At 36.3% G+C, this 24,881-nt stretch overlaps 3 protein-coding genes and 1 long non-coding RNA gene across 13 annotated transcripts in view; 1 reads left to right on the plus strand and 3 right to left on the minus strand.

The window, feature by feature from the left end:
* Positions 1–1,619: 1,619 nt before the first annotated feature.
* On the minus strand, positions 1,620–4,193 carry LOC144428326 (uncharacterized). Its single transcript, XM_078117416.1, has 3 exons — positions 4,088–4,193; positions 3,265–3,418; positions 1,620–2,688 (listed from the first exon to the last, which is right to left on the minus strand). Exons 1-3 carry the CDS (start codon positions 4,147–4,149, stop codon positions 2,569–2,571), a joined length of 336 nt encoding a protein of 111 aa, XP_077973542.1. The 5' UTR covers positions 4,150–4,193; the 3' UTR covers positions 1,620–2,568.
* A 1,292-nt stretch (positions 4,194–5,485) lies between these two features.
* Positions 5,486–20,006, minus strand: LOC144428083 (dynein axonemal heavy chain 5-like). 6 transcript variants are annotated; one of them, XM_078116778.1, is made up of 8 exons: positions 19,794–20,006; positions 15,386–15,616; positions 14,976–15,113; positions 14,308–14,394; positions 13,780–13,887; positions 11,473–11,610; positions 10,249–10,394; positions 9,471–9,580 (listed from the first exon to the last, which is right to left on the minus strand). In XM_078116778.1, exons 4-7 carry the CDS (start codon positions 14,371–14,373, stop codon positions 10,377–10,379), a joined length of 330 nt encoding a protein of 109 aa, XP_077972904.1. In that variant the 5' UTR covers positions 14,374–14,394; positions 14,976–15,113; positions 15,386–15,616; positions 19,794–20,006; the 3' UTR covers positions 9,471–9,580; positions 10,249–10,376. The 6 variants fall into 6 exon arrangements, with proteins under 6 accessions (XP_077972906.1, XP_077972902.1, XP_077972901.1 ...); XM_078116777.1 differs by lacking the exon at positions 9,471–9,580 and adding an exon at positions 11,115–11,242 and having other exon boundaries at positions 10,254–10,394; positions 19,794–20,003; XM_078116775.1 differs by lacking the exons at positions 13,780–13,887; positions 14,308–14,394; positions 14,976–15,113; positions 15,386–15,616; positions 19,794–20,006 and adding exons at positions 8,524–8,663; positions 9,761–9,858; positions 11,115–11,242.
* Positions 20,007–20,164: 158 nt separating this feature from the next.
* On the plus strand, positions 20,165–24,596 carry LOC144428089 (uncharacterized). The gene is made up of 3 exons (XR_013478069.1): positions 20,165–22,888; positions 22,976–23,055; positions 23,533–24,596. It is a non-coding gene; the product is annotated as an uncharacterized LOC144428089 (long non-coding RNA).
* Positions 22,902–24,881, minus strand: part of LOC144428077 (S-phase kinase-associated protein 2-like) — a 287,944-nt gene continuing 285,964 nt past the window's right edge. For all 5 annotated transcript variants that reach the window (XM_078116748.1, XM_078116750.1, XM_078116751.1 and 2 more), the window contains 2 exons: positions 24,596–24,754; positions 22,902–23,095 (listed from right to left, as the gene is read on the minus strand). In XM_078116748.1, coding sequence (XP_077972874.1) covers positions 23,077–23,095; positions 24,596–24,754 — 178 coding nt within the window. In that variant the 3' untranslated portion in view covers positions 22,902–23,076. The remainder of the gene's footprint in view (positions 23,096–24,595; positions 24,755–24,881) is intronic.

Below are 24,881 nucleotides of genomic sequence, written 5' to 3' on the forward strand. Positions count from 1 at the left end.
ATCAAATTACACTGCAAAATACATATCTGGGGAAATCTTTCAATCTATTTTTGAAAGAAACACGAGTACAAAATATCACAAACTAGTTTCAACAGATTTGAACATAATCACAAACAAGTCAAGCATGTTATCTTTAGAAAATTCCGAAATCAGAAGCATTCCATTAGTGCCACCTCACGAATGAATGTCCATAGTTCAAACGCCTATTTATTGGTTTTTTGGGATTTTCTACAACCCATGTGGACAATTTGGCATTTCTTTTGCTGTGTAATAAAGAGAAATGAGTTAAGAATATGAATCATTTTTCTATTCGTGTTTTTCCCACCAATTGCGTTCTGTATCTTAAGTTCTAAAATAATTTTTGATATTTGCATTGCAACTGATTTATGTGACTGGGACGAGTGGAAGTCTATAATTGATAAAAGATCAAGACGACTTATCACAAAGCTCTAATGTCTATTTTTGTGATTGGAAAACAAAAAATATTGAGTCTGTTTTATTGTTAATATTGTCGTTCATAAATTCCATTGTTATAACTAAAACATATTTTTAACTCGCACATTAAAATTGTGAACCCGATTCAAAGACATCGAAAGTAGTCATCCAAAATATACAATAACTCATCTATTGATACTACCAAGTGTTTAATGTTATATTGTCTTCGTTTATGTAAAACTGTAACCGTGATAATGAAAGTTTTTCCGCAGAACTCCAATCAACTGAATCTTATCAGTTTTCACGCCTTGGAAAATATCCATTTTGTTTATTGTAATATTTTGTTTAAGTAAATTATAGCTCCACGCTTTGCATTTGTTTATTATTGAAAGAAGATGGACATTAATTTTGTCAAAAATTGAATGTAGATCACGTTTAGTTAATTTGTTGAAGTTTTTCTTCTCGTGACACGTTTAGGTTCTACATGGAAATGTTTGGCAGTTCCCTCAAAGCACGTCAATTGCCTCTTGTGATACGCCTGGCATTATATACCAAGATCATCTTCTAGCTAATTACTTAGGGTGACCATATTTCCAAACCCGAAAAAGAGGACACCTCGTTTGGTAGAACAAAATTTCACATGTGCCTGAGATATACATTATATATCTATGTTATTATATATCTAGATAATTTAGGATTAAAAATAGAAATAACAATAGACGAAGTAACGACAATGCAATAGTGCATTCTCGTTTTGTCAACGAGCAACTGTAGCCGCAAGTACTACAGGGGTGTGACTCCTCTACGGCCCATGGGCCGTGGCCACGGCGGCACAACGTACTGGGTCTACTGACATAATTTACAGCTAAAATCAAATTTCACCAAATCGCTAAAAACAAGATGAAATGACCTGAAGATAATCGCAGAACAACACGATGTTTACGTGATAAACAAGTATGCATTTAACCTAGAGATGTGGTTCTAAACTTTTGCGTGTCTGCCAAACCCTAAACGCCATTGTGCTAGCTCCAGTTAAGCCTCATTCAACGGTTGAAATTACTGGATTAGGAGCGAAATTAGAACTTCACAATAGAGAAGCTAGTTTTGTGAATGGTTATAGAAAATGATAATTGTGGTGTAACCTTAGATATCAATATGCAGCGTGGAAATAGTCATTGTTGTGTCACAATGAAGCTGGTAGCAATAATCTTTTGTTGTATAAAAATTGCACTTTTAAGATCGGGAAGATGATACGACATCTCAAAAATATTGTTAGCTCAGTCATTTCTCAAACTGCATTGGAATGTGGTTTGAAAAGGCTTTTTTATAGACTTTTGCAGGAATTGACATAGTCTACCTTATGACCTAGCGTTATTTTGAGGCCGTCCAGTACGGATGATAATTAAGCAAAGCTCTAATGAAATATTTGTTGCCACAAATGTATTACTTAGTGAAACTAATAACGTCTTGAACCTATATCAATTTATATACACTTATTTCCTACATTCAACCTTTCGTAAAACTGAGCTATAATTTTTTAGTAGATAAGAAATGAGGTTTGAGCACGAAATAACTGGTTTGTCATAACAACCTAACCAGTGGCGTTTGTGCTTATTTTCTAGCGTGTGTCCTATAAAGTAACGATGTGCTTATTTATAAGAAAAGTGCTTATTTTTAAGTTACGTGCTTATTTTGTCTTAGAAACATGGATGACTTGTTTATGTTTGGCGTACAAAGCTTCCGTAGAAACGAGGGACGATGCATATTTATTATACGCAACGCGTTTAATTTAAAATTATGTGTTTATGTTATTTAATAATCAATTTGTTACCCACATTTTGGGTTGGTTGGCTGCGCATCTCATTGAATATGCGCGGACGCCCTTTGGGTAGTTGTTTCCTGTGCAAGATGTTGAATGCTGAATGTTTATTGTGTGTACCTGCCTACTTTTCTGTAGCTTCTTACATTTTAGAGGTTGCGTGTGGCCGTAATTTAATGGTTTTCCATGGCCTTGCGCGATTTCACGGCTGTATGCAACCTTGTTCGAAGCGACTTCTAATAATAAAAAGTTGGAGTGCGGAAGAGACTTGTGCATGATTCCTTTCTCATTTTCAAACTGCCTTTCTGTCGTTGTTAAGTACTCCCCAAAATAAACTTTAGACATCCCTGCTTATTTTTGGCTCTAGGTCGATGGCAACCCTGATTATACCGAAGACATCTAGGTATTGCAGATTTGGCATGTTCACAAATCTCCTGCAAATAAGTAAATTAAAGCGTACAATATGTTTATCAAATGTATCGTATACAAACGATTGTACAGTCGGTGACAACAACTTCAGAATACTAGAAATAGCATTCAGTTTAATGAAGAGCTACCAGTTTCTATTTATCGTTAAATATTTGGATCAAAACTGATGGAAGTGTCCTTGTTTTGAATGCGAGTGCGTAATGGGAGATCATCTTTTCAAGTTGTTACATAAAGGAATGTCTCAAATCTATAATGTTAATAATTACTCACAATAAACTATCTGGAGCTACAGAATAACATCGACTCATATTGACTCCTTTTAACGTGTCTGGGGGCCCATATTCTACTCCAATTTATGGAAATCAACTGCCGCTTCCAGTACATACGACAGACCACCAATAAATTTGATATCGAGATAAGAAAATTCAGGAAATGTTGATGCATGATATCGAATCATAGGGATGATAATTACGGACATAACTTCTCAAAATAAATTAAACGTATCATATGCTTGAATAAATAAAGTAGTTTATGTCTTTTCGCAAATAATAGGTTAAATAATTTGTCTTCATTTAATTTACCTCTTCTGGTGAGTATCGACAAATCGATGACCAAGAGAGGTTGAGTTCAGTAAGCCGATTGCATGCCAACAGTATTTCGATAACGCCTGAAATAGTGACTTCTTTACATAGTGTCAGATTTAAGTGAGTCAGGAATAAACAGTTCGATATGCATCTGTGATATAAACGTAGAAAGAATTAAATTGTTTATTTTTTGACACCGGAGGTGATTAAAATAACATCATATTTTCCATATTTTGATCATATATATATAATATTTTGTTGCACAAATCATCGCGTGAGTCAATGTGCAGAATTTTGGGTACTCCCGAAGTATGTGTACCAGGTTAGGGTTAGGCCATATAATTTTATTCCGATTTTGGGTTCTATTACGAGTTTGGGAATTGTCTGTGTTAGCTGTTAGCCAAGTGAATATCTCCCTGTCCATAGGTTTCAGTCCCTTTACATAAATTGATGTAAAATAGGCGAACAAAATAAGTTACTTCCATATCGGTACACATACTTCTGGAGTGCGGAATTTTGAAATTAAAATAACAAATACATTTAGAAGTTCAACAATTCTCAATTTTGACTTGATTTCCGTCCAATGGGTGATGGTAAGAATGACGACGAGCCTTGTTGAAAATACTATAAATATATATATATATAACATTATTCAGAATTGTATATAGAAAATCATATTTTATAAAGTTGGTACTCTGTGCACAAAATCAAAATGTGCATACATAATAACCTGATTTCAAGCAAAGTTCGGATGTTCAATACTTTTTTTTCGTAGGAGTTAATTTAAACATATCTGGTATAATACATTACGATAACTCACGCGATTTTATTCCATAATCTACAAACTTGTAAGCATCTACCCAGAGACGAAATATTCAGCATTCTAAATATGTAGAGAACGATTTCTTACGGAAGGGAGAGGACTGCAAAAACAATATGATTGGTGGGAAATAAGTATGATATTATACGGGAAATTGATCAAATTTGACTCACTTGTAATATCTTTACTAGACGATGATTTTGAATATGGGGATTTCCAAACACCAGAAGTGAATGGTTTTTCGTTAGAAAAATAAGCAGTGGGGTTTCTGTCGAATCTCCAATTTCGTCGTGGTTTTTCCGGAGTTCTACATTTCAATATGACATCGTGTGTAGGGCGCTTAGTTTTCGGCGTTCGTAACAGAAATGTTTCACTTCGTTCATTTGTGTCAGCCAGTTCTTCATTATATGATATTTCACCAATGATTCCCAAATCATCATATAACAATTCTTTTTCCTTATCGGCCTCTAGGTTGCACAAATTATTCGTGGAGTCGCTTATTTCATCTACTTCCATTAGCCAGATATTAGATATATATAAAATAATACGGATAAAATTTAGGGATTCCAACGTTATATATATTTCACTGTGGACTATAATTGAAAGATATCAGACGGTGGTTTGTCACGTTAAAAAGGCTAAGTTAGAAAAAATAAAAAAACTGGAACGGTGAAATTTTAGTTTCAACTCCCCAAAACCAGTTTCACCTCATAGCTTGCGCCGCTCTACCCGTCCGCTTCCGTTTGCGGGGACGTTGTTACTCACCGAAGGGCGGATTGAAACATCAAACCGCGGACAGGAGTGAGGATATAGTATCAGTGTGAGAGCTGATTTTCCACTGTTCTTCAAAAAACAATGCCAAATAATTTTTCAGTAATTACAGCGTAAATCTTTTCAATGCGATCTTCCAAATTTTCATAACAGACAATCATAAAAATGAGTAAAGCGCTGTTTTTAGGAGAAATGGCAAAACTTTATTTGTCAACTTATTCCGGTCCAGATAGCATGATGCTTGCCACAGTGTTAAAAAAATGTTCCGCTGGCGCGTCAAAGCCCAATCAGTTGTCTTACATATTTCAAACGCGTTCGATAGAGTTTGGCGTGGACTGGTTGACGCAAAGATGCTTGGAACAGCTGGTCATAATCTTGTTACTAAACGCGTTATCAATATGACATATCAAAGATATATGACATATCAAAGAGGTAGACCCAGAGCGGTGGTCCTAAAACTTCAATGACCCGTGTCCTCCTCTCAAAAACCCTTTCTCTCGTATAAAAATTCAGGTTTTGCCTCAACGCATTTTCGTCAGTTATTTCAGGGCCGTTATCTATAATAAAACAACCAACAAATGAAAGCGAAAAATTGCAAATCATTGCAATGGTAAAACTCTCCTCAAATTATTTCTGCACAACAAAGTTTATTATAAAGTGAGAATAACAAAATCTATATGAATAGATGAAAATATATAAAAATTAGGCTTAAAAAATTTTGTAGTCTTAGAACAAGAAAGTCTTAAGCTGTTTCAAGGCAGTTCGATAAATATTGATTTTAAACAACTTCAGTGTTTGAGGGTGTCTAAATATTATGGGGTGGTCACGCTCTATAAAGGGACGTAGAAAAATAGTAGAAGCGAAATGGAACAAAATTACTTTTATGACTTAAAAGTATTTATTAAATTTGTATCGAAACCAATATTTGACTTCGTTAATCACTTGGCTCTAAAACTTGTCACGTTGTTGAAGAATTTGTGCGAGATTATATTTTTGAAAATTAAACTTAGATGTTTATTCGCCATGGTGATATCTCTAACACGAATCACCACAAATATATTTGCTAATTTCAGCTGCAAATCCCGGAGTTAGATTTTTTGAAAACCATCGTTTGCGAGGAGAAGTCTAGATTCGTCTCCAGCTATTTCTTGGAGCTGCTCCATGTTAAGTTTTTCAGTTGTCGGCGTGATTCCGAGAGCAAATGTCTGAAACGGGACAACAGATTAGAGATTTACTTTTTTTCCTGAGGGAAAGTAAATTTGATAAGATGGGCTAATCATATGGGGAACCACGGCCTCTCGTCCAGTTACTAGTCCATGTTGGGCATGAGATTCGTTAGCCAGTTATTTGTTTCAGATTCGTGGGTTAATAGTGGGGAAAGTTGTAACCGACCAGCGGTTATAAATGAACGATCATACGGCACCCCAGTACGAAGGAAAAGAGTGCAAAACTTTATGCTTTGTTTTTGTTCAACTGTTTAAACTTTATAGCTTTGTATAAAATTCGTAATTTTGGCAAAGCATTAGAATTCTGAGATATTTTACTTTCATGAGATTCTTGAAATTGTCGAAGTGCGAACAAGGTTTTAAACCACCAATGCAGTGGTTTTCATATTTTATATTTTGCCAATTAGTTGCTATCACTTGCAATCTGATAACTCTAACCAGTGGTGAGATTCAAAATTTTAAGAACAGGTTGTCTCTTGTATCAAACTCAATAACAATGGATTCTATATTTCCAAAAACAATACCGAACTTATAGCGCTTTCACTATTCGTCATATTTACTAATGTATGTCATAAACTTAACTACAGTACTTTTTGTGTTATGGAACCCGTGGAGTGGTTGGCTATTATTTACGCAGCACCAAAATAAATTTATGAAAATAAAAGCAAAAAGTCAATGTTATTCACCAATTAACTCAAAATTAGATAACGTCATATGTGAACCGCCTTGTTGTCACAGTTCGAAGCTATCAATGTAAAATTTTATTAATGCCGTTTCTGTTTTCATGGACAGTTGCAAAATTAGCCAAATCAGTATTTTAAAGTGTAAATGAATAGATTGCGGAGCGCCTAGGTTTCTCTCACGTATGAAGCACTTTGAGAACCTATGGGCTACATTGACATGACACACTTTATATATATCTAATACATAACTTTTGAAACGCCAAATATAACAATGCTCGGCGGTGTGGCGCATCGTGCAAAGCGTTAGGAATACGCTCGCCACCGCATCTCTGATTACCCTTCGTGGAATCGCAGGTTCGAATCCCATGCGGGGATGATCATGTGCGAATAGATTGCTCGACTCCTCGCCGCCGTAGGGTGGTTCACGTAACCGCTCTCCCCCAGGATATATATGTACATCCTATCCTATCACTAGTCATCTTCGCTGATTATCACGGTATTACCATAACGGATTCAGTCGAAAACTAACTAAAGAATGTATTATAAAATAACAACACCAACAAGACTCGCGGTAAAACCAACTTGACGTTTTGACTTTTAATTTTGAAGTCTGAAAAAGCGAGGTGTAATCGTGATGTATGCATTCCTCAGCTATATATACTTTATAACAATATTGGTGTCTATTTCGATTTAAAAATACTTTTCATTCCAATCACATTGAAACGCTCAAACCAGTATGTTCCCAAGCGTTTCCATATAGGGGGTGATGTATATCTTGTGAATATTGATAAAACTATTTGTAACTTATAAAATCTGTTATGTATTTGACTGATCATCTTCACCAGCATATGAGACACTTTCTGAGTATTCAAATACTTACGTTAAAAATTAAAATATAGTGTCACACCTGAAAATGAGGGGGCGGGCCTATTGTTTGAAATTTTAGGAGGGGGGTTAAGGGGAATTTGAACCCACTGTATCCCACCGCTGGCTCTAACTATATTGATTATGGTATCTTACCAGTACATCAGCTTTTCTTAGTGCTCTTGCTGGTCTTTTTACATCATCTTGAGCTCTTCCATCGGTGACAACAAGAACAACGTCGGGTATTTTCTTTCTGTTTCCATTCCGCCGATGCAGCATGCTCCTTAATGCATATGTCATTGCTTGTCCTGTCCATGTTCCTAAAAAAATTGAACATTTTTTCACATCTAAAGACCGTCTGCTCCGAACACAAGGCCCTGTGCAGCCGTCTCCTCGTATATCTAAAGATACATATGTAAAGGGCTGTTATTTAACGTAAAAAACAAAATCTGTTTAATTCGGCATTGCCCATATCTAATTTATTACATACTGTGTGAGGGGGTGGGCAAAAGAATTAAACTCAAATTCACATTATGCAGAAAAACAGATATAAACATATTTATTGTTGAGGTTATCTAGCGCGAGTGCTCATTCAGAGCAAAAGTGCGTAGTCTTGATCAAAATTAGGTACATATATTTCTCACTGATTATCCTGGTCGATAATACACACAAATAGCTCTCTCTACAATCAATTATAACAGTAATTACATAGGACTGTGCAACAACAGCAAAGATAAGTCTGAAACAAAATTTTAAAGTCAAGTCTAAATCTTTAAACAAATCCCAACATAGAAAACAGCCAGACATTCAAATGATTTATCCTCTCAACTACTCACTGCTTCATATATCTTGGGAGCATCAAGTTCAGCATCTTCAGCCTCCTCTCCTGTAGGTTCTGGGGGATCGCGAAGAAAACCCACAAAGTATGGTTCTGTTCCTGTCATTTGTTCCGCTAGGTCGTGATCGACTGATTCTTTAACAACTCGTTGCAATGAGGCCCCAAACCAATCTTTGTCTTCCTGGTTGGTAAACCTACAAAATTATAGTTAAGATTCTTTACCAATGTCAGTGGCTTTCTTATAGCCAATGGCACATTGATAAGTTTACTTTGAAAGGTCTGAAACCTTTTACATTTTGTACAACACATACTTGTAACCAATGAGAGGCTGTGATCTGTGTCATATGAAAAATCCCATCCTACTTATAGTATAGGTGAGCAAGATCTGCAGAAAGCATTTCATGACCCATATTAACAAATGCAGCACACCTATCAGCAATGACTCTCATACACTCATGCATGAACAGATAGATGGCATCCATCTCAGTAACACACTCCTCACACTTCACAGTCAGCATTCCTTCCAGATCCTCGATAAATCTCGAAGGTTGAAAATGTAATGGAACGTTGCCGGTGTTGGAAGCATTTTAATCTGTTGATATATATTTGATTTAGTTCTGGGATTTAAATAATGCGATGGTTCGACTATGTACAAAATCAACTAATTTTTCCTATTGGGCCTACTTGGGCTTGTGGCTCTTGGAGGGGAGGGGGAACATTGCGCAAAACTTATTTAACTTTTCACATCAAAGCAAAACTCCCCGTTCTTCCTAGTTTATTGCTTGATAGGGTGTTTCACTTTGTTGAGAATGAATTGTTTAAACATAATGGGATTTGAAATCAACCAATCAAAGTAAATACCACTATAAGCTATGCTATAAATACCACTGGAAAGAGTGCTAACACCCACCACGAGCCATAAAAAGCTGGGAACCACTGCTTTATTAATTGAATATTCACTGATATCAAGTTAACTGGTATTAAATCACTATCAAACTAACCTTTGTCCACTGCCATAGTATCCTGGTAGCAGGCACAAGTAATGGTATGATCTTCAATACTTCTTCAGTGAAACCACGCTCAGGACAGAAGTAACCATTTCCGATGATGCCTAAAACAAGGCATCAACGATTAAATATATGGATTTGAGTGTTGGATGACTAATCGCATTTAAGAGATCTACACAGAGATCCAAATCGAGTTCTATAATATAGTGACCTTTGACCCATGCCTCAAGGTGACTTAAAGACATAGTGTTATGATATAGTGTTATCACTGACTGTGTTTTTACCTGGAATTTGTTCTGTTTTGGATGTGAATAAAGACTGTAATAGCAATATATTTCTGCATGCTTTCACACCAGATTATAAGTTCCATCGCCGAAGTGCGCTACAATTTGAGTAAAAATTATATTAGCAATTTTACACAAAACAAAATGTTACAAACAGAACTAATTGCACCGCCGATCAACACAGTATTGATAAAATCTGTTTCTCTTTGCCATATAAGCTGATACTGCATATGGCAACCAATGAAGAAAATAACTACTTCAGCGTCCAGAATTATAAAGTACTCGTTATAACGACGAAGCTGCACTAACAGAAATTTCTTTTGAACTCCCCAAAATTGCGACAAGTTTTTGACTCATGTAGAACAATATAAAGTGGACCTGACGTAGGTAAGCAAGGTTCCAATCCTTTTAAAAACAATATCAGTGGCCGCTATACAGGGTCTCGTACAGGAGTGAGAAAGGGGGCCACAACAAAAAAATCCACTCACCTCAAACAGAATCTTGCAGTTGAGAGCCATAGGAATCCTGTCACCATTAGCCGATGTCAATGTCTTGTTATCATCCAGTACTGAGTTGAGGTTCTCAATCCAGATTGCATCAACAGGCCCATCAAGTATCAGCCACACACGATCACCTGTAGAAACGAGAGGATTCAAGATAATCATGATGTATTGAAATTTTCTGCAACCTATGTTAAGTCGACATTGTTATGCAAAGGCTTCTCGCTTCTCCGATGCTATGTATTCTCGCGGAATTGTGAGATTTAGGTTTTGCACTAGTTTTATTAATTGATAATTGGTGTTTTGAATCAAGAACCTAAAAAAGTACAATAGATAATAATAGTAGGACTTTGTGTGAAATCCTTGTACTCTTTGCTTTACAGCAAGGCTGCTCAACTTTTTATGATACATTCCTCTCTATACCTATGTTGGTCAATTTTATTAACTAGATACGAGCATTGCATGTCCAGATTTTTCGCAGTCTAGTCAAAAGTACGAGAATCAAAAGAAATTGTTAAAACAGTGAACGTCTAAGATTACCCTTTAAAAATGCCACTGCCATATGCGAATCCATAGACTCAGGTTGATTTGGTGTAGGCATATCTCTTTATCGGTGACCGTACATTTGAACCCACGTACATTTGAACCCATGCGTATATCCACGGGTTCAATCTATATGCGGGTGCTAAAACCCATGGGTTAGGGTTAGTATGGGTTTAACTATCCGTGAAACAAAAAAAAATCCATAGGTGCAATAGCATACAGGTGCAATTGTCATGGGTTCAAATGTACGTGGGTTCAAATGTAATGGAACCCTCTTTATCAAATGTATGTATTCCTACGCACAAACGTACGTTTCTTAGTCTTGTGAGTTCTCCTCCACAAAGTACTGAATATTCCATCTGTCCAATCATTAGTTGCCACATCCGGTCGGCCAAACATCTGAGGGGCTGTGATGGCTTTAGGATTCATATGAACTTCCCTGGTTAGAGAAGCAGCAACATTTATCACCAACGTACAGGCGTTTATATTTATCGCAGAGGAGAGGATAAGTTGGCTGGTGGACCACGGCTTCTCATTTGATTACCAGTCCAGATTAGATAAAGGAATAGATGTTGACCATTCAATTGCTCCAGATGCACAGACTTGAGTAATTGCTTCCTCCGCCATGAGGTCCATGCATCCAAAACAAATAATTGGCAATTCACTTACCAGCTTAGAAAGGTTCATGTCCCTTTTTAAGATTCTCATCACAATAGTGGGCTTTCCTTCTTCTGGTTGAGCTCGCTTTGTTGCTCCGAGAATACGAAGCACAGAGAGAATGTTACGTAATCCAAAACCATAGTGAACCTGACAATGAGACAACTGCAATAATAGCCTACAGTACTGAACAAAAGGGAAAACATTCAACAAGAATTCTATAGTTCTGGTTCACGAAACTATGCCACTTATAAGAATCATAAAGGATAAATGAAAGACAGTTTCAGACTGTAAATTTAATAAATTACATTATTCCGATCCTGTTTTAAAATATCCCTTTTGTCACAGAATATGTCCTCACCGCTAAGAGGAACTTAGCCTCCTGCCTCACGAAACTTTGCCAGTCATGAATATCATACTATGAACAAGTCGATTTAATCAGTATGGGGTATAGGCTTGCACGTAATTTACAGATTTACGGAATTATTTCGAGCTACGGAAGGGAAGTTACGAATTACGTAAAGTCGTAATTATTGGTCGAGCACTTTCACGATTGAAACGAGCTCTCTTCAAAGCAGTCAATTCCGTCAATTAAAAAAAGTGAAAGTTTAAAAAGTAGAAGAAGTTATAGCTTCGGTATTTGCAGCCGTTTTTCTCACTTTTCTCTCTCTTGCCAATACGTCACCGTGATAATTAATGTCACGCTTATCAAACAGCAATATGACAACGGAAAAGAAATTGCGTAATGAACCAACGCAACTTCGTCTTTTCGGCATCGGTAAAGTGATTGTGACGGCAGCGAAACAACAATATGACGGGATTTCCCACGATCCGGTAAAAATTCTTTGCCGACCGTTAACGGTCCGCGGACCGGCTGTTGGGAACCACTGTTTCAGAATACTTGAATCGAATCCAGAATCCTATTCTATTTTTATAGTTACCCCTATTTAAATAGTGGGATTTCTCCACCACAATGCAAGATTAAAATTAAAAATGCAGTATTTAATTAAAAATGTCCTGATCATTGAATTATATTTAACCAAGGCAACGAGATTTAAGAATTTCGACGATCGTTTTTTTTGTTCTCAACAGTTCAATATTCTCAATTTAACTACTATCAAATATCAAGTATGAGCCAGTGTGTTTATTCTGTGCGAGAACCATTTTCAATTACAAAACCTTGATGTTCTGTTACCGGTTATATCGTTTTATATCAGTCCGGACTTGTCCTTGCTCAATATATTTTCCACAATGCCTCGCAATTTTTCGGCCAAATATGTTTAACTGTCTTTACCAAATGCGGCAACTTATTTTGATTCTTGAATACCACCGACACACGACCAAATTCGTGTCAATCTTGGCCGATAGGATCGTCGACTTGAGTTTTTTCGTGAGTGCAAAATAAATGTCACAATATGCATTTTTTGCGATATAACTTTGTATTTTCGGAAAAGCCATGTCATATAAGTACGGTATTTAAATTATGCGCAAATAATTAATATTTGATCAAATATTTGTGGTAATCGGAATAACGTCAATAAGTCGGCATCAATAATTATTATAAAATGCTGACTAGGTAGTAAAGTCGAATAATGTTAAAAACGGTGCAATAACAAGTCTTCGTCGCGAGGCAAGCGCAAGTATAATCAAACGAGAGAATACGCTCGTCGTGGCATTGATAAATTGGAAACCCGACATTTTTTTAAATACGATTTTAAAAAAGTCGACTATCGTTTCATAAATATCCGTATACCAGTGTCGGTAATGATAAAATTGATCGCATAAAATTGGGACGGTTAATTTGCGAAGGTGATAAAGGAAATCAAAGCTAGCACAAAAGATAAAAATCAGAATAAAATTAATTTGAATTCACTCTTGTCTTAACATCTGTCGCCGGCGTGTAGTACTGCCAGGAATATGAAAACCCAAACTCGATGTCCCAATCGCAAATGAAGTGGATTCAATTGGTTGTTATGATAGGTTTAAATGTGTGAAAAAATATCGCAATTCCGGGGTCATTACGTAATCGATTTGGCCTTAATTACGGAATTGATTTTTGTCAATTACGTGCAAGCCTAATGGGGTAGCGTAGGCCTATATTAAATTTTTGCTCCAAACATAGCAAAACTACATATGATCACTGAGACACAATGCTACAACAATTTTAAAGAGGGCGATGTCTGTACGATCTTATGAAACATTACACATGCAGTATGTACCCGACATTTTTAATCTGATAAGCTAAAATGTCCAATATGCCGATCACAACAAGTTCATTTAAAAAATACAAGCAACAAAGAAAACTCAAGATCTACTCACCTGTTTGGTCAACTGTTCCTCACATAGTTTGTACAGAGTATAAAATTTCTGAGGAAGAATTATGTTTTCTTGGAAACCACAGCTGGCAAGCTTCACTCTCATGATAATCTGCAAAAAAAGATAACAATGAACATGGTTGACACTAGTCTAAATATATTCATTATCTCCAGACACTTTCAATTTAATGAGTTGTTAAAACTTGATCTATTTAAAAATTAAATTCAATCAATATTAATACCGGATATAAATTCAAAAATTTAACTGCTGTATTTTACAGACTATAAGGCGCACCAGGTATTATAGCACACTGTCAATAAATTGGCAATCAGTGACAAGCATGTTCCTAATGCTCACAACTAAAGGAAAGCTCGTTAATTACCTGAAAAACTGGATTTGGTCAAGGAACATGGTGCGACATAATTGTTGTTGGCTCACTCAACTTGGATAAAAAAATTTTGATAAAAAAGCCCTATTTAGAAAGGCAGCCATAAAAATATGTTTAGTTACATATCATACAAAAATTCTCACCGGCATAATTTTCTTGTCATGTCTTGCATTAGAAAGAGCTTCTTCAGCATCTTTCGTCCAAATCATTTGTAATCCGAGCAACCCAACCTGCAATTAACAGAATTCAAAACATTTTCACATAGGGACAATGAATTCAGAAAGAAGCAATGAATTCAAGCCAGAACCATATGAAGGGATTACAACATCTCTTGTAGCACTATTGCACTACAATACTTTTTCAAAACTATTCCCCTGTATCAGCAGTTCCCAAAAGGTGCGCCGTGACGAGTTGCTAGATGCGCCGCGAAAATTAAAAGAATTGTGATAAATATGCAAAGTTGCATCTCTGCATCAGGGGCCGGGGAACTTAATGGCTATGAATTGTAAAACAAATTTTTTTTACTAGTTCTCGGCATATCTGTGGCTGCTCGTAACTATGCTCAAAGATCAGTCTCCTTTACAACTGAGTAGCTCTTGGCCCTTCAATGGTCGATTTTTCAGAGCTCAGTCTCCTCTACTTCCGAGTGTTGTCCCTTCATTGAATGGCCACTCAGAAATCTGTCTCCTTTACTTTCACAGGAGTATGCTGGCCTGACCTCGCTTTGAACATATTCTCTAATAATAATCCTATGCTATTTCATCATCAGTCATGCTATTTCTAGACAACCTCAACAGTGCAATACACATACCTGAGCAGGAGCAGAATCCAAGAAAGGATGAAGTTGGAAGGAAGGATCCACTATCTGTAAGGGCTCCTTTATTAGGGATTAAAATGGACTTCCAACTCATTTTCAGGCAAGCTCAAATTGGATCTCGATGTCTGATACCTGAATCGCAAGCGAGCAATGTTAAGCTAAAAATCAGTGATTCAGAGAAGATAAAATACACTGGTGGTGTGCAACAGGCAGCCCGCGGGCCCCAACATGACCCGTCATTTAGTGCATCCCTTGTCAACACTCAGATAGATAAAATCCTAATCCAACAGTTTATGTTTAAAAGGGTGCTCAAATGGGTAAAAATAGATAATATTTTGGATGGATACTTTATAAATTACAAAACCAAACAAGCTAAGCAAGCAACATATAAAATCAGAACTCACAGAATTCAATATATAATGGCCATTCAGGTACCATTGCTATGCAAAGGATAAGAATCACAAATCTTCCAAGCCTTTGTTTCCACAGTCAAAGCTGTTTTAATATTATCGGTCTGCAATTGTACAGGTCCAATGTTGAGAGAGTTGGGCAAGGCTTCCACACTCTGATTCACGTCCTCATATTTCATGTTCTCGGCTCGGAACTGTGTCAGAAGAGGTTCCGTTGCCATAAACCTGAGATGGAAAGATTGAAAAACTTCAGTATGGCACAAATGTTCAAATCAAAGAAATTTAGAATTTGAGCTGGACAATAGAAGTCTAACAGAAAGAAAAGAATCTCCTTTATTCAAATGCTAAAAAATTAAAAACAGATCCAATGTTTGTTATCTTTGACATTCTGGCTTTTTTAAAGCCAAACACATTGAATCGCAATTACATGCCCATGCCCACCATATCACAATGCTGATTCGGAAGGGCTGCAACCCTCCCAAAAATAGTAGCAAGTTGCATAGTTGCTTGGACAGTGCAGTGTTTGGACTACAGATTAGAAAACTAATGAAAAACACACTACTGAGATAGTCACTTTGAAAAAACCTTGTTCAATCAGAATGTTAAAAATCTGAGAAATTTAGAGGACAATAAAAGTCTAACAGAATGACAAAATTCTCCTTCATTCAAATTTCTCATGCTGAATAATTAAAAACTGATCAAATCCTGTTACACGGTTCATCATTCTGACATGAAAATAAAATAACGAAATTGATAATATAACTTGTCCACTTTAGCTGGAAAAGACGTGACACGTTTCGATTCAGAGCTACAAGAGCTAAAGTATAGTACAAATAAATGTTCTTGCGAGTTTGCTTATGCAAAGTATGATACAAATAAATGTTCTTGCGAGTTTGCTTATGCATACTATGATAAGCTAGAAACAGGAATGGTATTTTAGTGTGATATTCAGGGCTGTATCGATGAGTTTTATAAATATTTGATTCTGACTGGAATTGAAGGGACACAAACACGCAGCTTTTTCTTAACGGCTCTTTATTATCCAAGTTTTTCAACTTTTATAGTGGCCAATAAAGTGGTGGGAAAAATCAAATATTTTTTCGACTCAAATAATTCGAATATTCCTAACGAATACCGAATAGTCCAATAACAATGAATATTTTTTACACACATTATGATTCCAGAACATCAGAGGTCGGTTTGGAAATCAATAGTAAAATTGAAAATCAGCAACAGAGCGATTTTTATTGGTTAATTTCGTCATAATCGATAATTTTTAGTCCCCTGTATGTTTTTATATTTCTGCTTTTTGTTCCTGTGCGCAATTATTAATTCTCCTAGGTCGGCGGAGATCAGAGTTTCATATTATTGGTATAAATATGCTATCACATCGACGACAGATGTTAATGAAATTAAAGAGTGATTTCAAAGCCCAAATTAATTTTATTCTGATTTTTATCATTTGCATCGGCTTTTATCTAACTTATCGTCGTTTGCAAATTGAGCAATTTGCAATTTGTATATTGAGCATATGGGGGTAATTGAGTACAATGTATAAAAACCTCGCTAACTTTTTTGTATGTTGAGTGAATGGTTTGTACTTTGTAGCAACAATAGTTCATATTCTATGCTTCCATTCCATTGCGTATAACTCACTTGCCTACCAATGATAAAATTGTTTTAGATGTTTGTATGTGAAATTTTTTTTGTCTATGAAAAAAATTGTTTTGGAAACTTTCACGTGACACTTTTCTGATAGTATATATTAAACTTTTTGTGATGCCTTTTAGTACCTTAGTAAAGACTCTCTTTGCCCCAGCAGAGAATTTTTGTGTAACTCATTGACTTTTTGTTTTATTGATGTTTGAAAAAATCGAGGTAAATTGAGTCTGTCGGAAATTAATCGTGGGGTAAATCGGGTATATGCATAAATGGCCTCTCCCACTGCTATAATACAGGATTATGAGGTTCTGGAGGCGCAGTTCTTACCACTTCATGGCAGCTCCTGCCACGAACGAACCGCGGCAGCTCTTGCCATGGTTTTATAGCGCCATTCAGTATTCAGTAATGAGTGGTATATTCACAAATTAATGTACCAGATTTTAATCGATCATGCGGATTTATATCTACTTAAACCCTAACCCCAAATCCACCCAAACTGTATCCATGGGAAAAACGTTCCAACTTACCCAATATTTGACACCATAAGGGACAGCCCTGTCTTTACGGCCCACCTGCCGTGGTTATGGCAGCAAAATTTTACCTGCCATTGGTTTTCAGTTTGCTGCCACGGTAACAGCAGCTCGTCATTGGTTTGGCTGTAGCGGCCATGGTATGGAAATATCGCCATGGTTTTGCGGCAGCTGCAGACGCCACAGAATACTTAAAACTGCACTTGAGGTTCTGTGTGACTATTTTGAGTCCATCTTTCAATATAAGCTTCTATTTTTAATGAATATGAGTGTAAATCCACAATGGGCAATTGTAGGATTTTAGGAAAGCATTTTTTTCTTGAACTAAAAAAATAGTAAAAAAGAAAGCTGTGGACCAGCCAAGCACAGAGCCCTACTCCACCAGTAAGCTTAGTGCATTTACGAAGGCTTTAGTTGACGTAATCACACTCACTGTCATCTCCGAAAACATGTAGTAATAATAGGAAAAAAAACTGGTGTCCCAGAAAAAGAATTCAGGCGAAAACTATATATAACGTCAGTTGAAAGTATATACCATTATAGTGATAGGATAGACTTAAAACGGATATGATTGGTAGAAAAAATAAAAACAGCAGAGAGAAAGATCATAATAATAGTTCAGAAAAGCAGTAACAGAGTTAGAATTAGATTCGGCTTCATTGACGACGAGACAGAATATGAAACAGAATTCTCACATAGTACAGCTGATTATAACAGAGGACTAACTATAAGTAGCATATTCTGACATTAATGAAATCAAGACCTTGACTAGCTGGTTGAAATACGGGGAAAGGGAATTCCTTGGCCAGGTTGTCCTCACCAATGTATATAAAATGAACTTTGTATAATACCAGTGTATGAAAGAGCTCAAAGATTTTGTGTTAGATTTAACCCAAAATAGGAACATAAAAAGTATCTCTATCAAGGAAGTTGTTGGCCAAGTCAAACCACCCATTTCTAGTCCATAGTGAACTTGTATTAAAAACAAAAAGCCTATTTGTGGTAAAAAGTTTATGGAAACCCTAATTGTGATCTATCATGCCAAGTTTAAAGTGATGTCAGATAATTATGTTCCAAGGTTTTTGTAATTACTATTTTTTAAAATAAACTACATGTACCCAAGTTTCTCATGAAGGTCTTTGATTTGGTTCTAGGGCTTTCTTAGATTTGATTTGACAAGTAGATGTCATTATACTCAGTTATCCTCGAAAAATGAGGTAAATTGAGTATACTGACTTCCAAAAAAAAATTGCATTTTTAAGGTGACTTGAATACATTGAATAAGACTCAAACTGTTATGCAAGGAATGACATCTAGTCAGAATGTTACAATGAAACCATAATTTCACGGAGAATCGATTTCACTCAGATTTTACATCGGTTCAAATGTCAAAAACTACTCAAATAACCTACAGGCAGACAGGGATGGTGACTCTTCTAGGGCCCCATGGGCCGGGGCCACGTATCATCTAATTGGGCCACGTGGGCCGTGGCCCATCAAGCTATGGGCCGCGGTCCATCAGGAAAAATTCAATTATCTTACCAAAATTTTCAATTATATTCGAACCAAAAAAAAATCGCAGGATGCCAGTATGCCACCAAACCTTTTTTTACAATAAGCCTTTACATAAAAATAAAGCAAAATACCAAGCTATAGAAAAGGATACACCTGAAGTATGTGTACCAGGTTAGGGTTAGGACAAAATTTTGTTCAGATTTTTCACATTATAGGCCTAGTTCTATTATGAATTCGGGGAGTGGGTAGGATTTACATATTTATTAGTCTTTATTATTTTATCCCTTTACAAAAATTGATGGGCCGAGGCCCATTTCAATGGGCCGTGGCCCCGACCCATGGGCCGTAGAGGAGTCACCACTTCCACTCCAAATACCTCCTCCCCTATCAACCGTTCGGTTTTCGACTTTCTAAAAATAAGTGCAACCCGCCAATGACTTGCAACCCTTAATTTTGACCGCTAGATCAAATAAATTGGAAACCTCAATGACGTAGTAAAAAGCTAGTAAAAATTGAAAATATTAAAGTGCCTGAATCACAAGTGCCTGGTTTTAGGGTGACCCCCTGAACTGAATGATGATTGATGACAATGATTCCATCATTCTTTGCAGTACAGCAGTAGGTCTACAGTCAGACAGTCAAAGCAGCTGAGTGGATTTTGTAAAAAATATTCAAAAGTATGAAATTCAACTCACCTGGATTCGTCGTAAATTCACCAACAGCCCATCCTGAAAAATCCCCCGACCTGGTCTGGTGTAACCAGCAGGGTTGCCAGACCCCAGCGATCAAAGAAAGCCAAATCAAGACATGAAAAAAGCCAGAAAAAGCCAACAATTTTACTAAGTACAAAAGCTCCATGCTTTGTCAGATTTTAAGCCCTTGGCAACGTGCTGATGATGATGTGGAGCCATCAGTTATTTCAGTGAGGCACACAAATAGAAAGTAAAGTTCCTATACAACTGTAGAAAGTAAAATAAACATCAAGCGGGCAACATTATTTGGGTCTCAGGGTCTAGTATAGTTTAGTACCACAAGTACTTCCAGTGGGCGTAGCATAACGATTTTTGCATATGTTATTCCTAACCCTCACCTGACTATGCCATCCAAAAATTACGGTACGTCACCATCACGCCATAGCCCATAGGGATTGCCAAATTATAATTACGATCGCCCGAAATGGCATCTGCGCCGCCGATCAGAAATTGCGAAAGCCGGCGATCTCTCTCATATCGTGATCGTTGCGACGAAAAAACGAGAGGAATAGCTTGCTCGATTTCGGGTTATCGTCTGCGCGTTTTGGACGACCATCCTCATACTTCGGTGAGCCTTATTACGCCACTGTGACGTCGGAATGACGTAATTTTTCAGTGACGTAGTCAGGTGGGGGTGAGGATTGACATATGCAAAAATTGTTGAGCCAGGGCCAACTAGAAGTGGATGTGGTACTATACCGGTACTATACCAGACCCCATTATTTTACCATTCAATATATACAATACAGGGTGCCGCTTCAGTCTGTCAGTATGTAATATACCTACAATATGTTTTTACTTAAATTTGTGCTACACCTCAAAAAATTCTCCCTACTGCCCTATATCGTAGACTACTTCACTATTGAAATTTTTTTCACTTTTAAAATTTATGGATCTAAATCATCAATTTTATTAACACACTAAATATTGTATTTCATATGATTTGAATAATAGACACTAGAATAGACTTGAAAAAAGCCAAAAAAAAACGCCAAAAGCCAAACGGAAATTCTGACGGCAAACGCGTTTGAAAAAAGCCTATCCTATTCAATCCTAACAAAACTTCAAATGTGATTCATCAATAAATAAAGAAAAGTGCGGCATCTAGCGAGCCACAAAATATTCAAAACATGCCGCAAAAGGCGGTACAGAGTTGTTAATCTCGAGCACCACCTCACGAAAATCCTGATTCATGTTAAACCGCCGCAAGGTGTCAGTATCAAATTTAATAAATTGGACGATTGAGAAATGGCAGCTATACTTATTCCACCAAGGATGCAGAGTACGGAAAAATTACACACGACCATAGCCAATAGAGAATCCGGTCCAGTTAGCGTAAATTTTACTCCCACTCCGGGTTAGAAGAGGTATTGATACCGACTGCAGTTTCGAGAAAACCAAATAACAAAAACGTTGCAAGTCTTTGATGGACTATCCAAGGTTGGGTTTTAAGCGACGCGCAAGTGACCTGTCGCGTCACCTGTTACCAAATTTTCGAATAGTAAATTGCTATTCTAATAGTTGAATATTCAAATATATGTCCAGCCCTACACAGTCGATTAATGGTATATGAATAAACTTGCTTTTTTTATTTTATGTAAGTTGTTACCTAAATCGTAACTTTGCTAAAACGTTTACGGCCAGCAGTGAATTTCTGGCTCGTTGCGGACTCATTCCAACGCTCCGCGGACTCATTTGAGACCGCGGACTCGGGTTGGGAAACACTGACTTAAAGTTGGCGAAAATATGCAGATATTTTAAAAATATCGAAAGAACCTATTATTATTGATACTGTTTTATCGAAGAAAAAGAGATTTCATCAAAAAATCGCAAAACGTTTTAATTATGGAACGTTTAATAATTAAGCGGACAGGAAAATGTCTACCCGATTTTCCCGTCTACATAACTGTCGCTTTTTTAGCACGGTATGTCTACTTAACTACCGTATTAGATATATATAATACTCTATCTAGCGATGGGCGATTTGGAAAAATGGTCATGGTTCGAATATTCGCAAAAAACTATCCTGCTAATATTGCAAATTATTAGTAAAACCCAATTTGTGTGGGAAGGGAACTTTTTGCAACTTATAAAAGGGTTTCTGCTATGATAATTCGTTGGATGTTTCTCAGCTCGCAACTCCCAAAGAACTGGATTAGTAAACATAACTGCTTTCTTGCCTTCCTATTCCAACCTCATTATCTATGTGATAGCTAAGAACGCTCGGTATTCCCGTAGTATGTGAACCAAGATGGCTGACCAGGTTAGGGTTACGCCATAATTTAAGGTACAAAAACTACGGGAGTCACTTTGCTAGTCCTCCAACTCCTAATAGAACTAAAAGGAGGAAAAATGGAATAAAATTATGGCCTAACCCTGACCTGGTACACAAACTATGTTCAGGTGTCCGCCATCTTGGTCCACATATTACGGAAGCGCCGAACGCTCACTATTTACAATTAGAAATGCTCTCATTATACAGTTTATTCTCTTATGGAGCAACAATGTACGTCGAATGTAGTGTTTTCTGCTATGAATGAAATCCAACTAGCTGTTTCAAATTAATCAATTCATTTTGAAAATGTGATTTCATATATATATATATATTTAAAGTTGGTAAATTTCCATGTTCGGCAATTGCTGTTTGCAAATCGCTTCTATAAAATCTTCTTTATTTACTACACTGAAGTGTTCCCACTATATCATGAACGACCCGACCCACAGCGCTATACAACCAATTTCCACGAAGTGGGTTAAGTTATCTGGTCTACCACGAAAACGACAAGACACAGAACACGATTGGGAATGTTCACAGTAAGATTAATCGTCGCAATTTTGATAGACGTATCGTATTTTTAATCGCTTCCGACTAAGCTAGCTCGAGTAACCATTATCTACGTTTACCTTGCCTATATATATATATATATATTCAATTCTATTCGAAACCTTCTCTAAAATGTTCTTTGAAGTATTAGGAATACTCTCAATACTTTGCGTGATGCTTACTTATAGTTCACCTCTTCAAAGACCACAAGGAGGTAATTAATATTATTTCACTTTTAACACAAGAAGTAAGCGTTTTAGCTTCAAAGGGGGAAATGATATGAAATTTTTAATCATTTCAGAACCATCAATAGTTGGAATATACGAACAGAATCCAGACTTTGCTGAGCCATACTATTGTGCTTTTGCTGACCATTTTCACGTGAGTTGTTGGTGTGTCACACTACGTGCGATGTTCCAACCTAAAAATTCAATTTTTTAAAATTATAATCCACTTAGAAGAGTAAAAATCATGAGCAAAAGAAGTAATATCAAATTACACTGCAAAATACATATCTGGGGAAATCTTTCAATCTATTTTTGAAAAAAACACGAGTACAAAATATCACAAACTAGTTTCAACAGATTTGAACATAATCACAAACAAGTCAAGCATGTTATCTTTAGAAAATTCCGAAATCAGAAGCATTCCATTAGTGCCACCTCACGAATGTCCATAGTTCAACGCCTATTTATTGGTTTTTTGGGATTTTCTACAACCCATGTGGACAATTTGGCATTTCTTTTGCTGTGTAATAAAGAGAAATGAGTTAAGAATATGAATCATTTTTCTATTCGTGTTTTTCCCACCAATTGCGTTCTGTATCCTAAGTTCTAAAATAATTTTTGATATTTGCAGCAACTGATTTATGTGACTGGGACGAGTGGAAGTCTATAATTGATAAAAGATCAAGACGAATTATCACAAAGCTCTAATGTCTATTTTTGTGCTTGGAAAACAAAAAATGTTGAGTCTGTTTTATTGTTAATATTGTCGTTCATAAATACTATTGCATTGTTATAACTAAAACATATTTTTAACTCGCACATTAAAATTGTAAACCCGATTCAAAGACATCGAAAGTAGTCATCCAAAATATACAATAACTCATCTATTGATACTACCAAGTGTTTAATGTTATATTGTCTTCGTTTATGTAAAACTGTAACCGTGATAATGAAAGTTTTTCCGCAGAACTCCAATCAACTGAATCTTATCAGTTTTCACGCCTTGGAAAATATCCATTTTGTTTATTGTAATATTTTGTTTAAGTAAATTATAGCTCCACGCTTTGCATTTGTTTATTATTGAAAGAAAATGGACATTAATTTTGTCAAGAATTGAATGTAGATCACGTTTAGTTAATTTGTTGAAGTTTTTCTTCTCGTGACACGTTTAGGTTCTACATGGAAATGTTTGATAGTTCCCTCAAAGCACGTCAATTGCCTCTTGTGATAGGCCTGGCATTATATACCAAGATCACCTTCTAGCTAATTACTGAATTACAGTACACGTAGAAAGCTATTCTCAATATGCGTTTCTGATGAAAGCAATAGGTAGCCTACTTTTTTATATATTCGATCTATTTAAACAATTTTTTGATCTTTATACAAAAAGAAACTTTGAAACTAGAAAAAATACAATTTGGTTGTAGGAACAAAGTTTCCTAAAGCAACATTGAAATTTTACAAAAAAAACATAGTTCGTTGCAAAGCAATTCCATATCAGAATAGATCGCAATCTATAAATTTCAATGGTACGAAACAACCCAAATTTTGACGATGATACTTTGAAAATATGAAATCAAATGGGACCTTAATTCGAAAGAATAAATGAGATTTATTTTATATCCAATATGTCAGGAAAGAATGCTCCTTATTTTTTCACGTATTCTCCCCAAATAGACGACTTTGAAACCTACCCCTGAAAAAACATGCTGGGTGTTGGTCTTGCGATAGCGCTGAAAGGTCTCATACTAACGTTGACATGAGGTAGTGCGTCAGTCAATGCACTCACTGATGCGTCATCCATTATACCGAGGACATCTAGGTATTGTAGATTCGGCATGTTCACAAATCTCCTGCAAATAAGTAAATTAAAGCGTACAATATGTTTATCAAATGTATCGTATACGAACGATTGTACAGTCGGTGACAACAACTTCAGAATACTAGAAATAGCATTCAGTTCAATGAAGAGCTACCAGT

Source organism: Styela clava, chromosome 10 (genome assembly GCF_964204865.1).
Source record: "Styela clava chromosome 10, kaStyClav1.hap1.2, whole genome shotgun sequence".
NCBI lineage: Eukaryota > Metazoa > Chordata > Ascidiacea > Stolidobranchia > Styelidae > Styela > Styela clava.

Excerpts from the sequence above, each read along its gene's own strand:
- LOC144428083 (XM_078116775.1), bottom strand. The coding sequence starts at position 11,232 with ATGAATCCTAAAGCCATCACAGCCCCTCAGATGTTTGGCCGACCGGAT. Across the intron at positions 10,395-11,114 it reads AACTCACAAGACTAAGAAAC|GTGATCGTGTGTGGCTGATA; the intron begins GTACGTTTGTGC and ends TCGTTTCTACAG. Across the intron at positions 9,581-9,760 it reads CAAAACAGAACAAATTCCAG|GCATCATCGGAAATGGTTAC; the intron begins GTAAAAACACAG and ends GCCTTGTTTTAG.
- LOC144428326 (XM_078117416.1), bottom strand. The coding sequence starts at position 4,149 with ATGCTGAATATTTCGTCTCTGGGTAGATGCTTACAAGTTTGTAGATTA. Across the intron at positions 3,419-4,087 it reads AGATTATGGAATAAAATCGC|ATGCATATCGAACTGTTTAT; the intron begins GTGAGTTATCGT and ends TTTATATCACAG. Across the intron at positions 2,689-3,264 it reads GTCGATACTCACCAGAAGAG|GAGATTTGTGAACATGCCAA; the intron begins GTAAATTAAATG and ends ACTTATTTGCAG.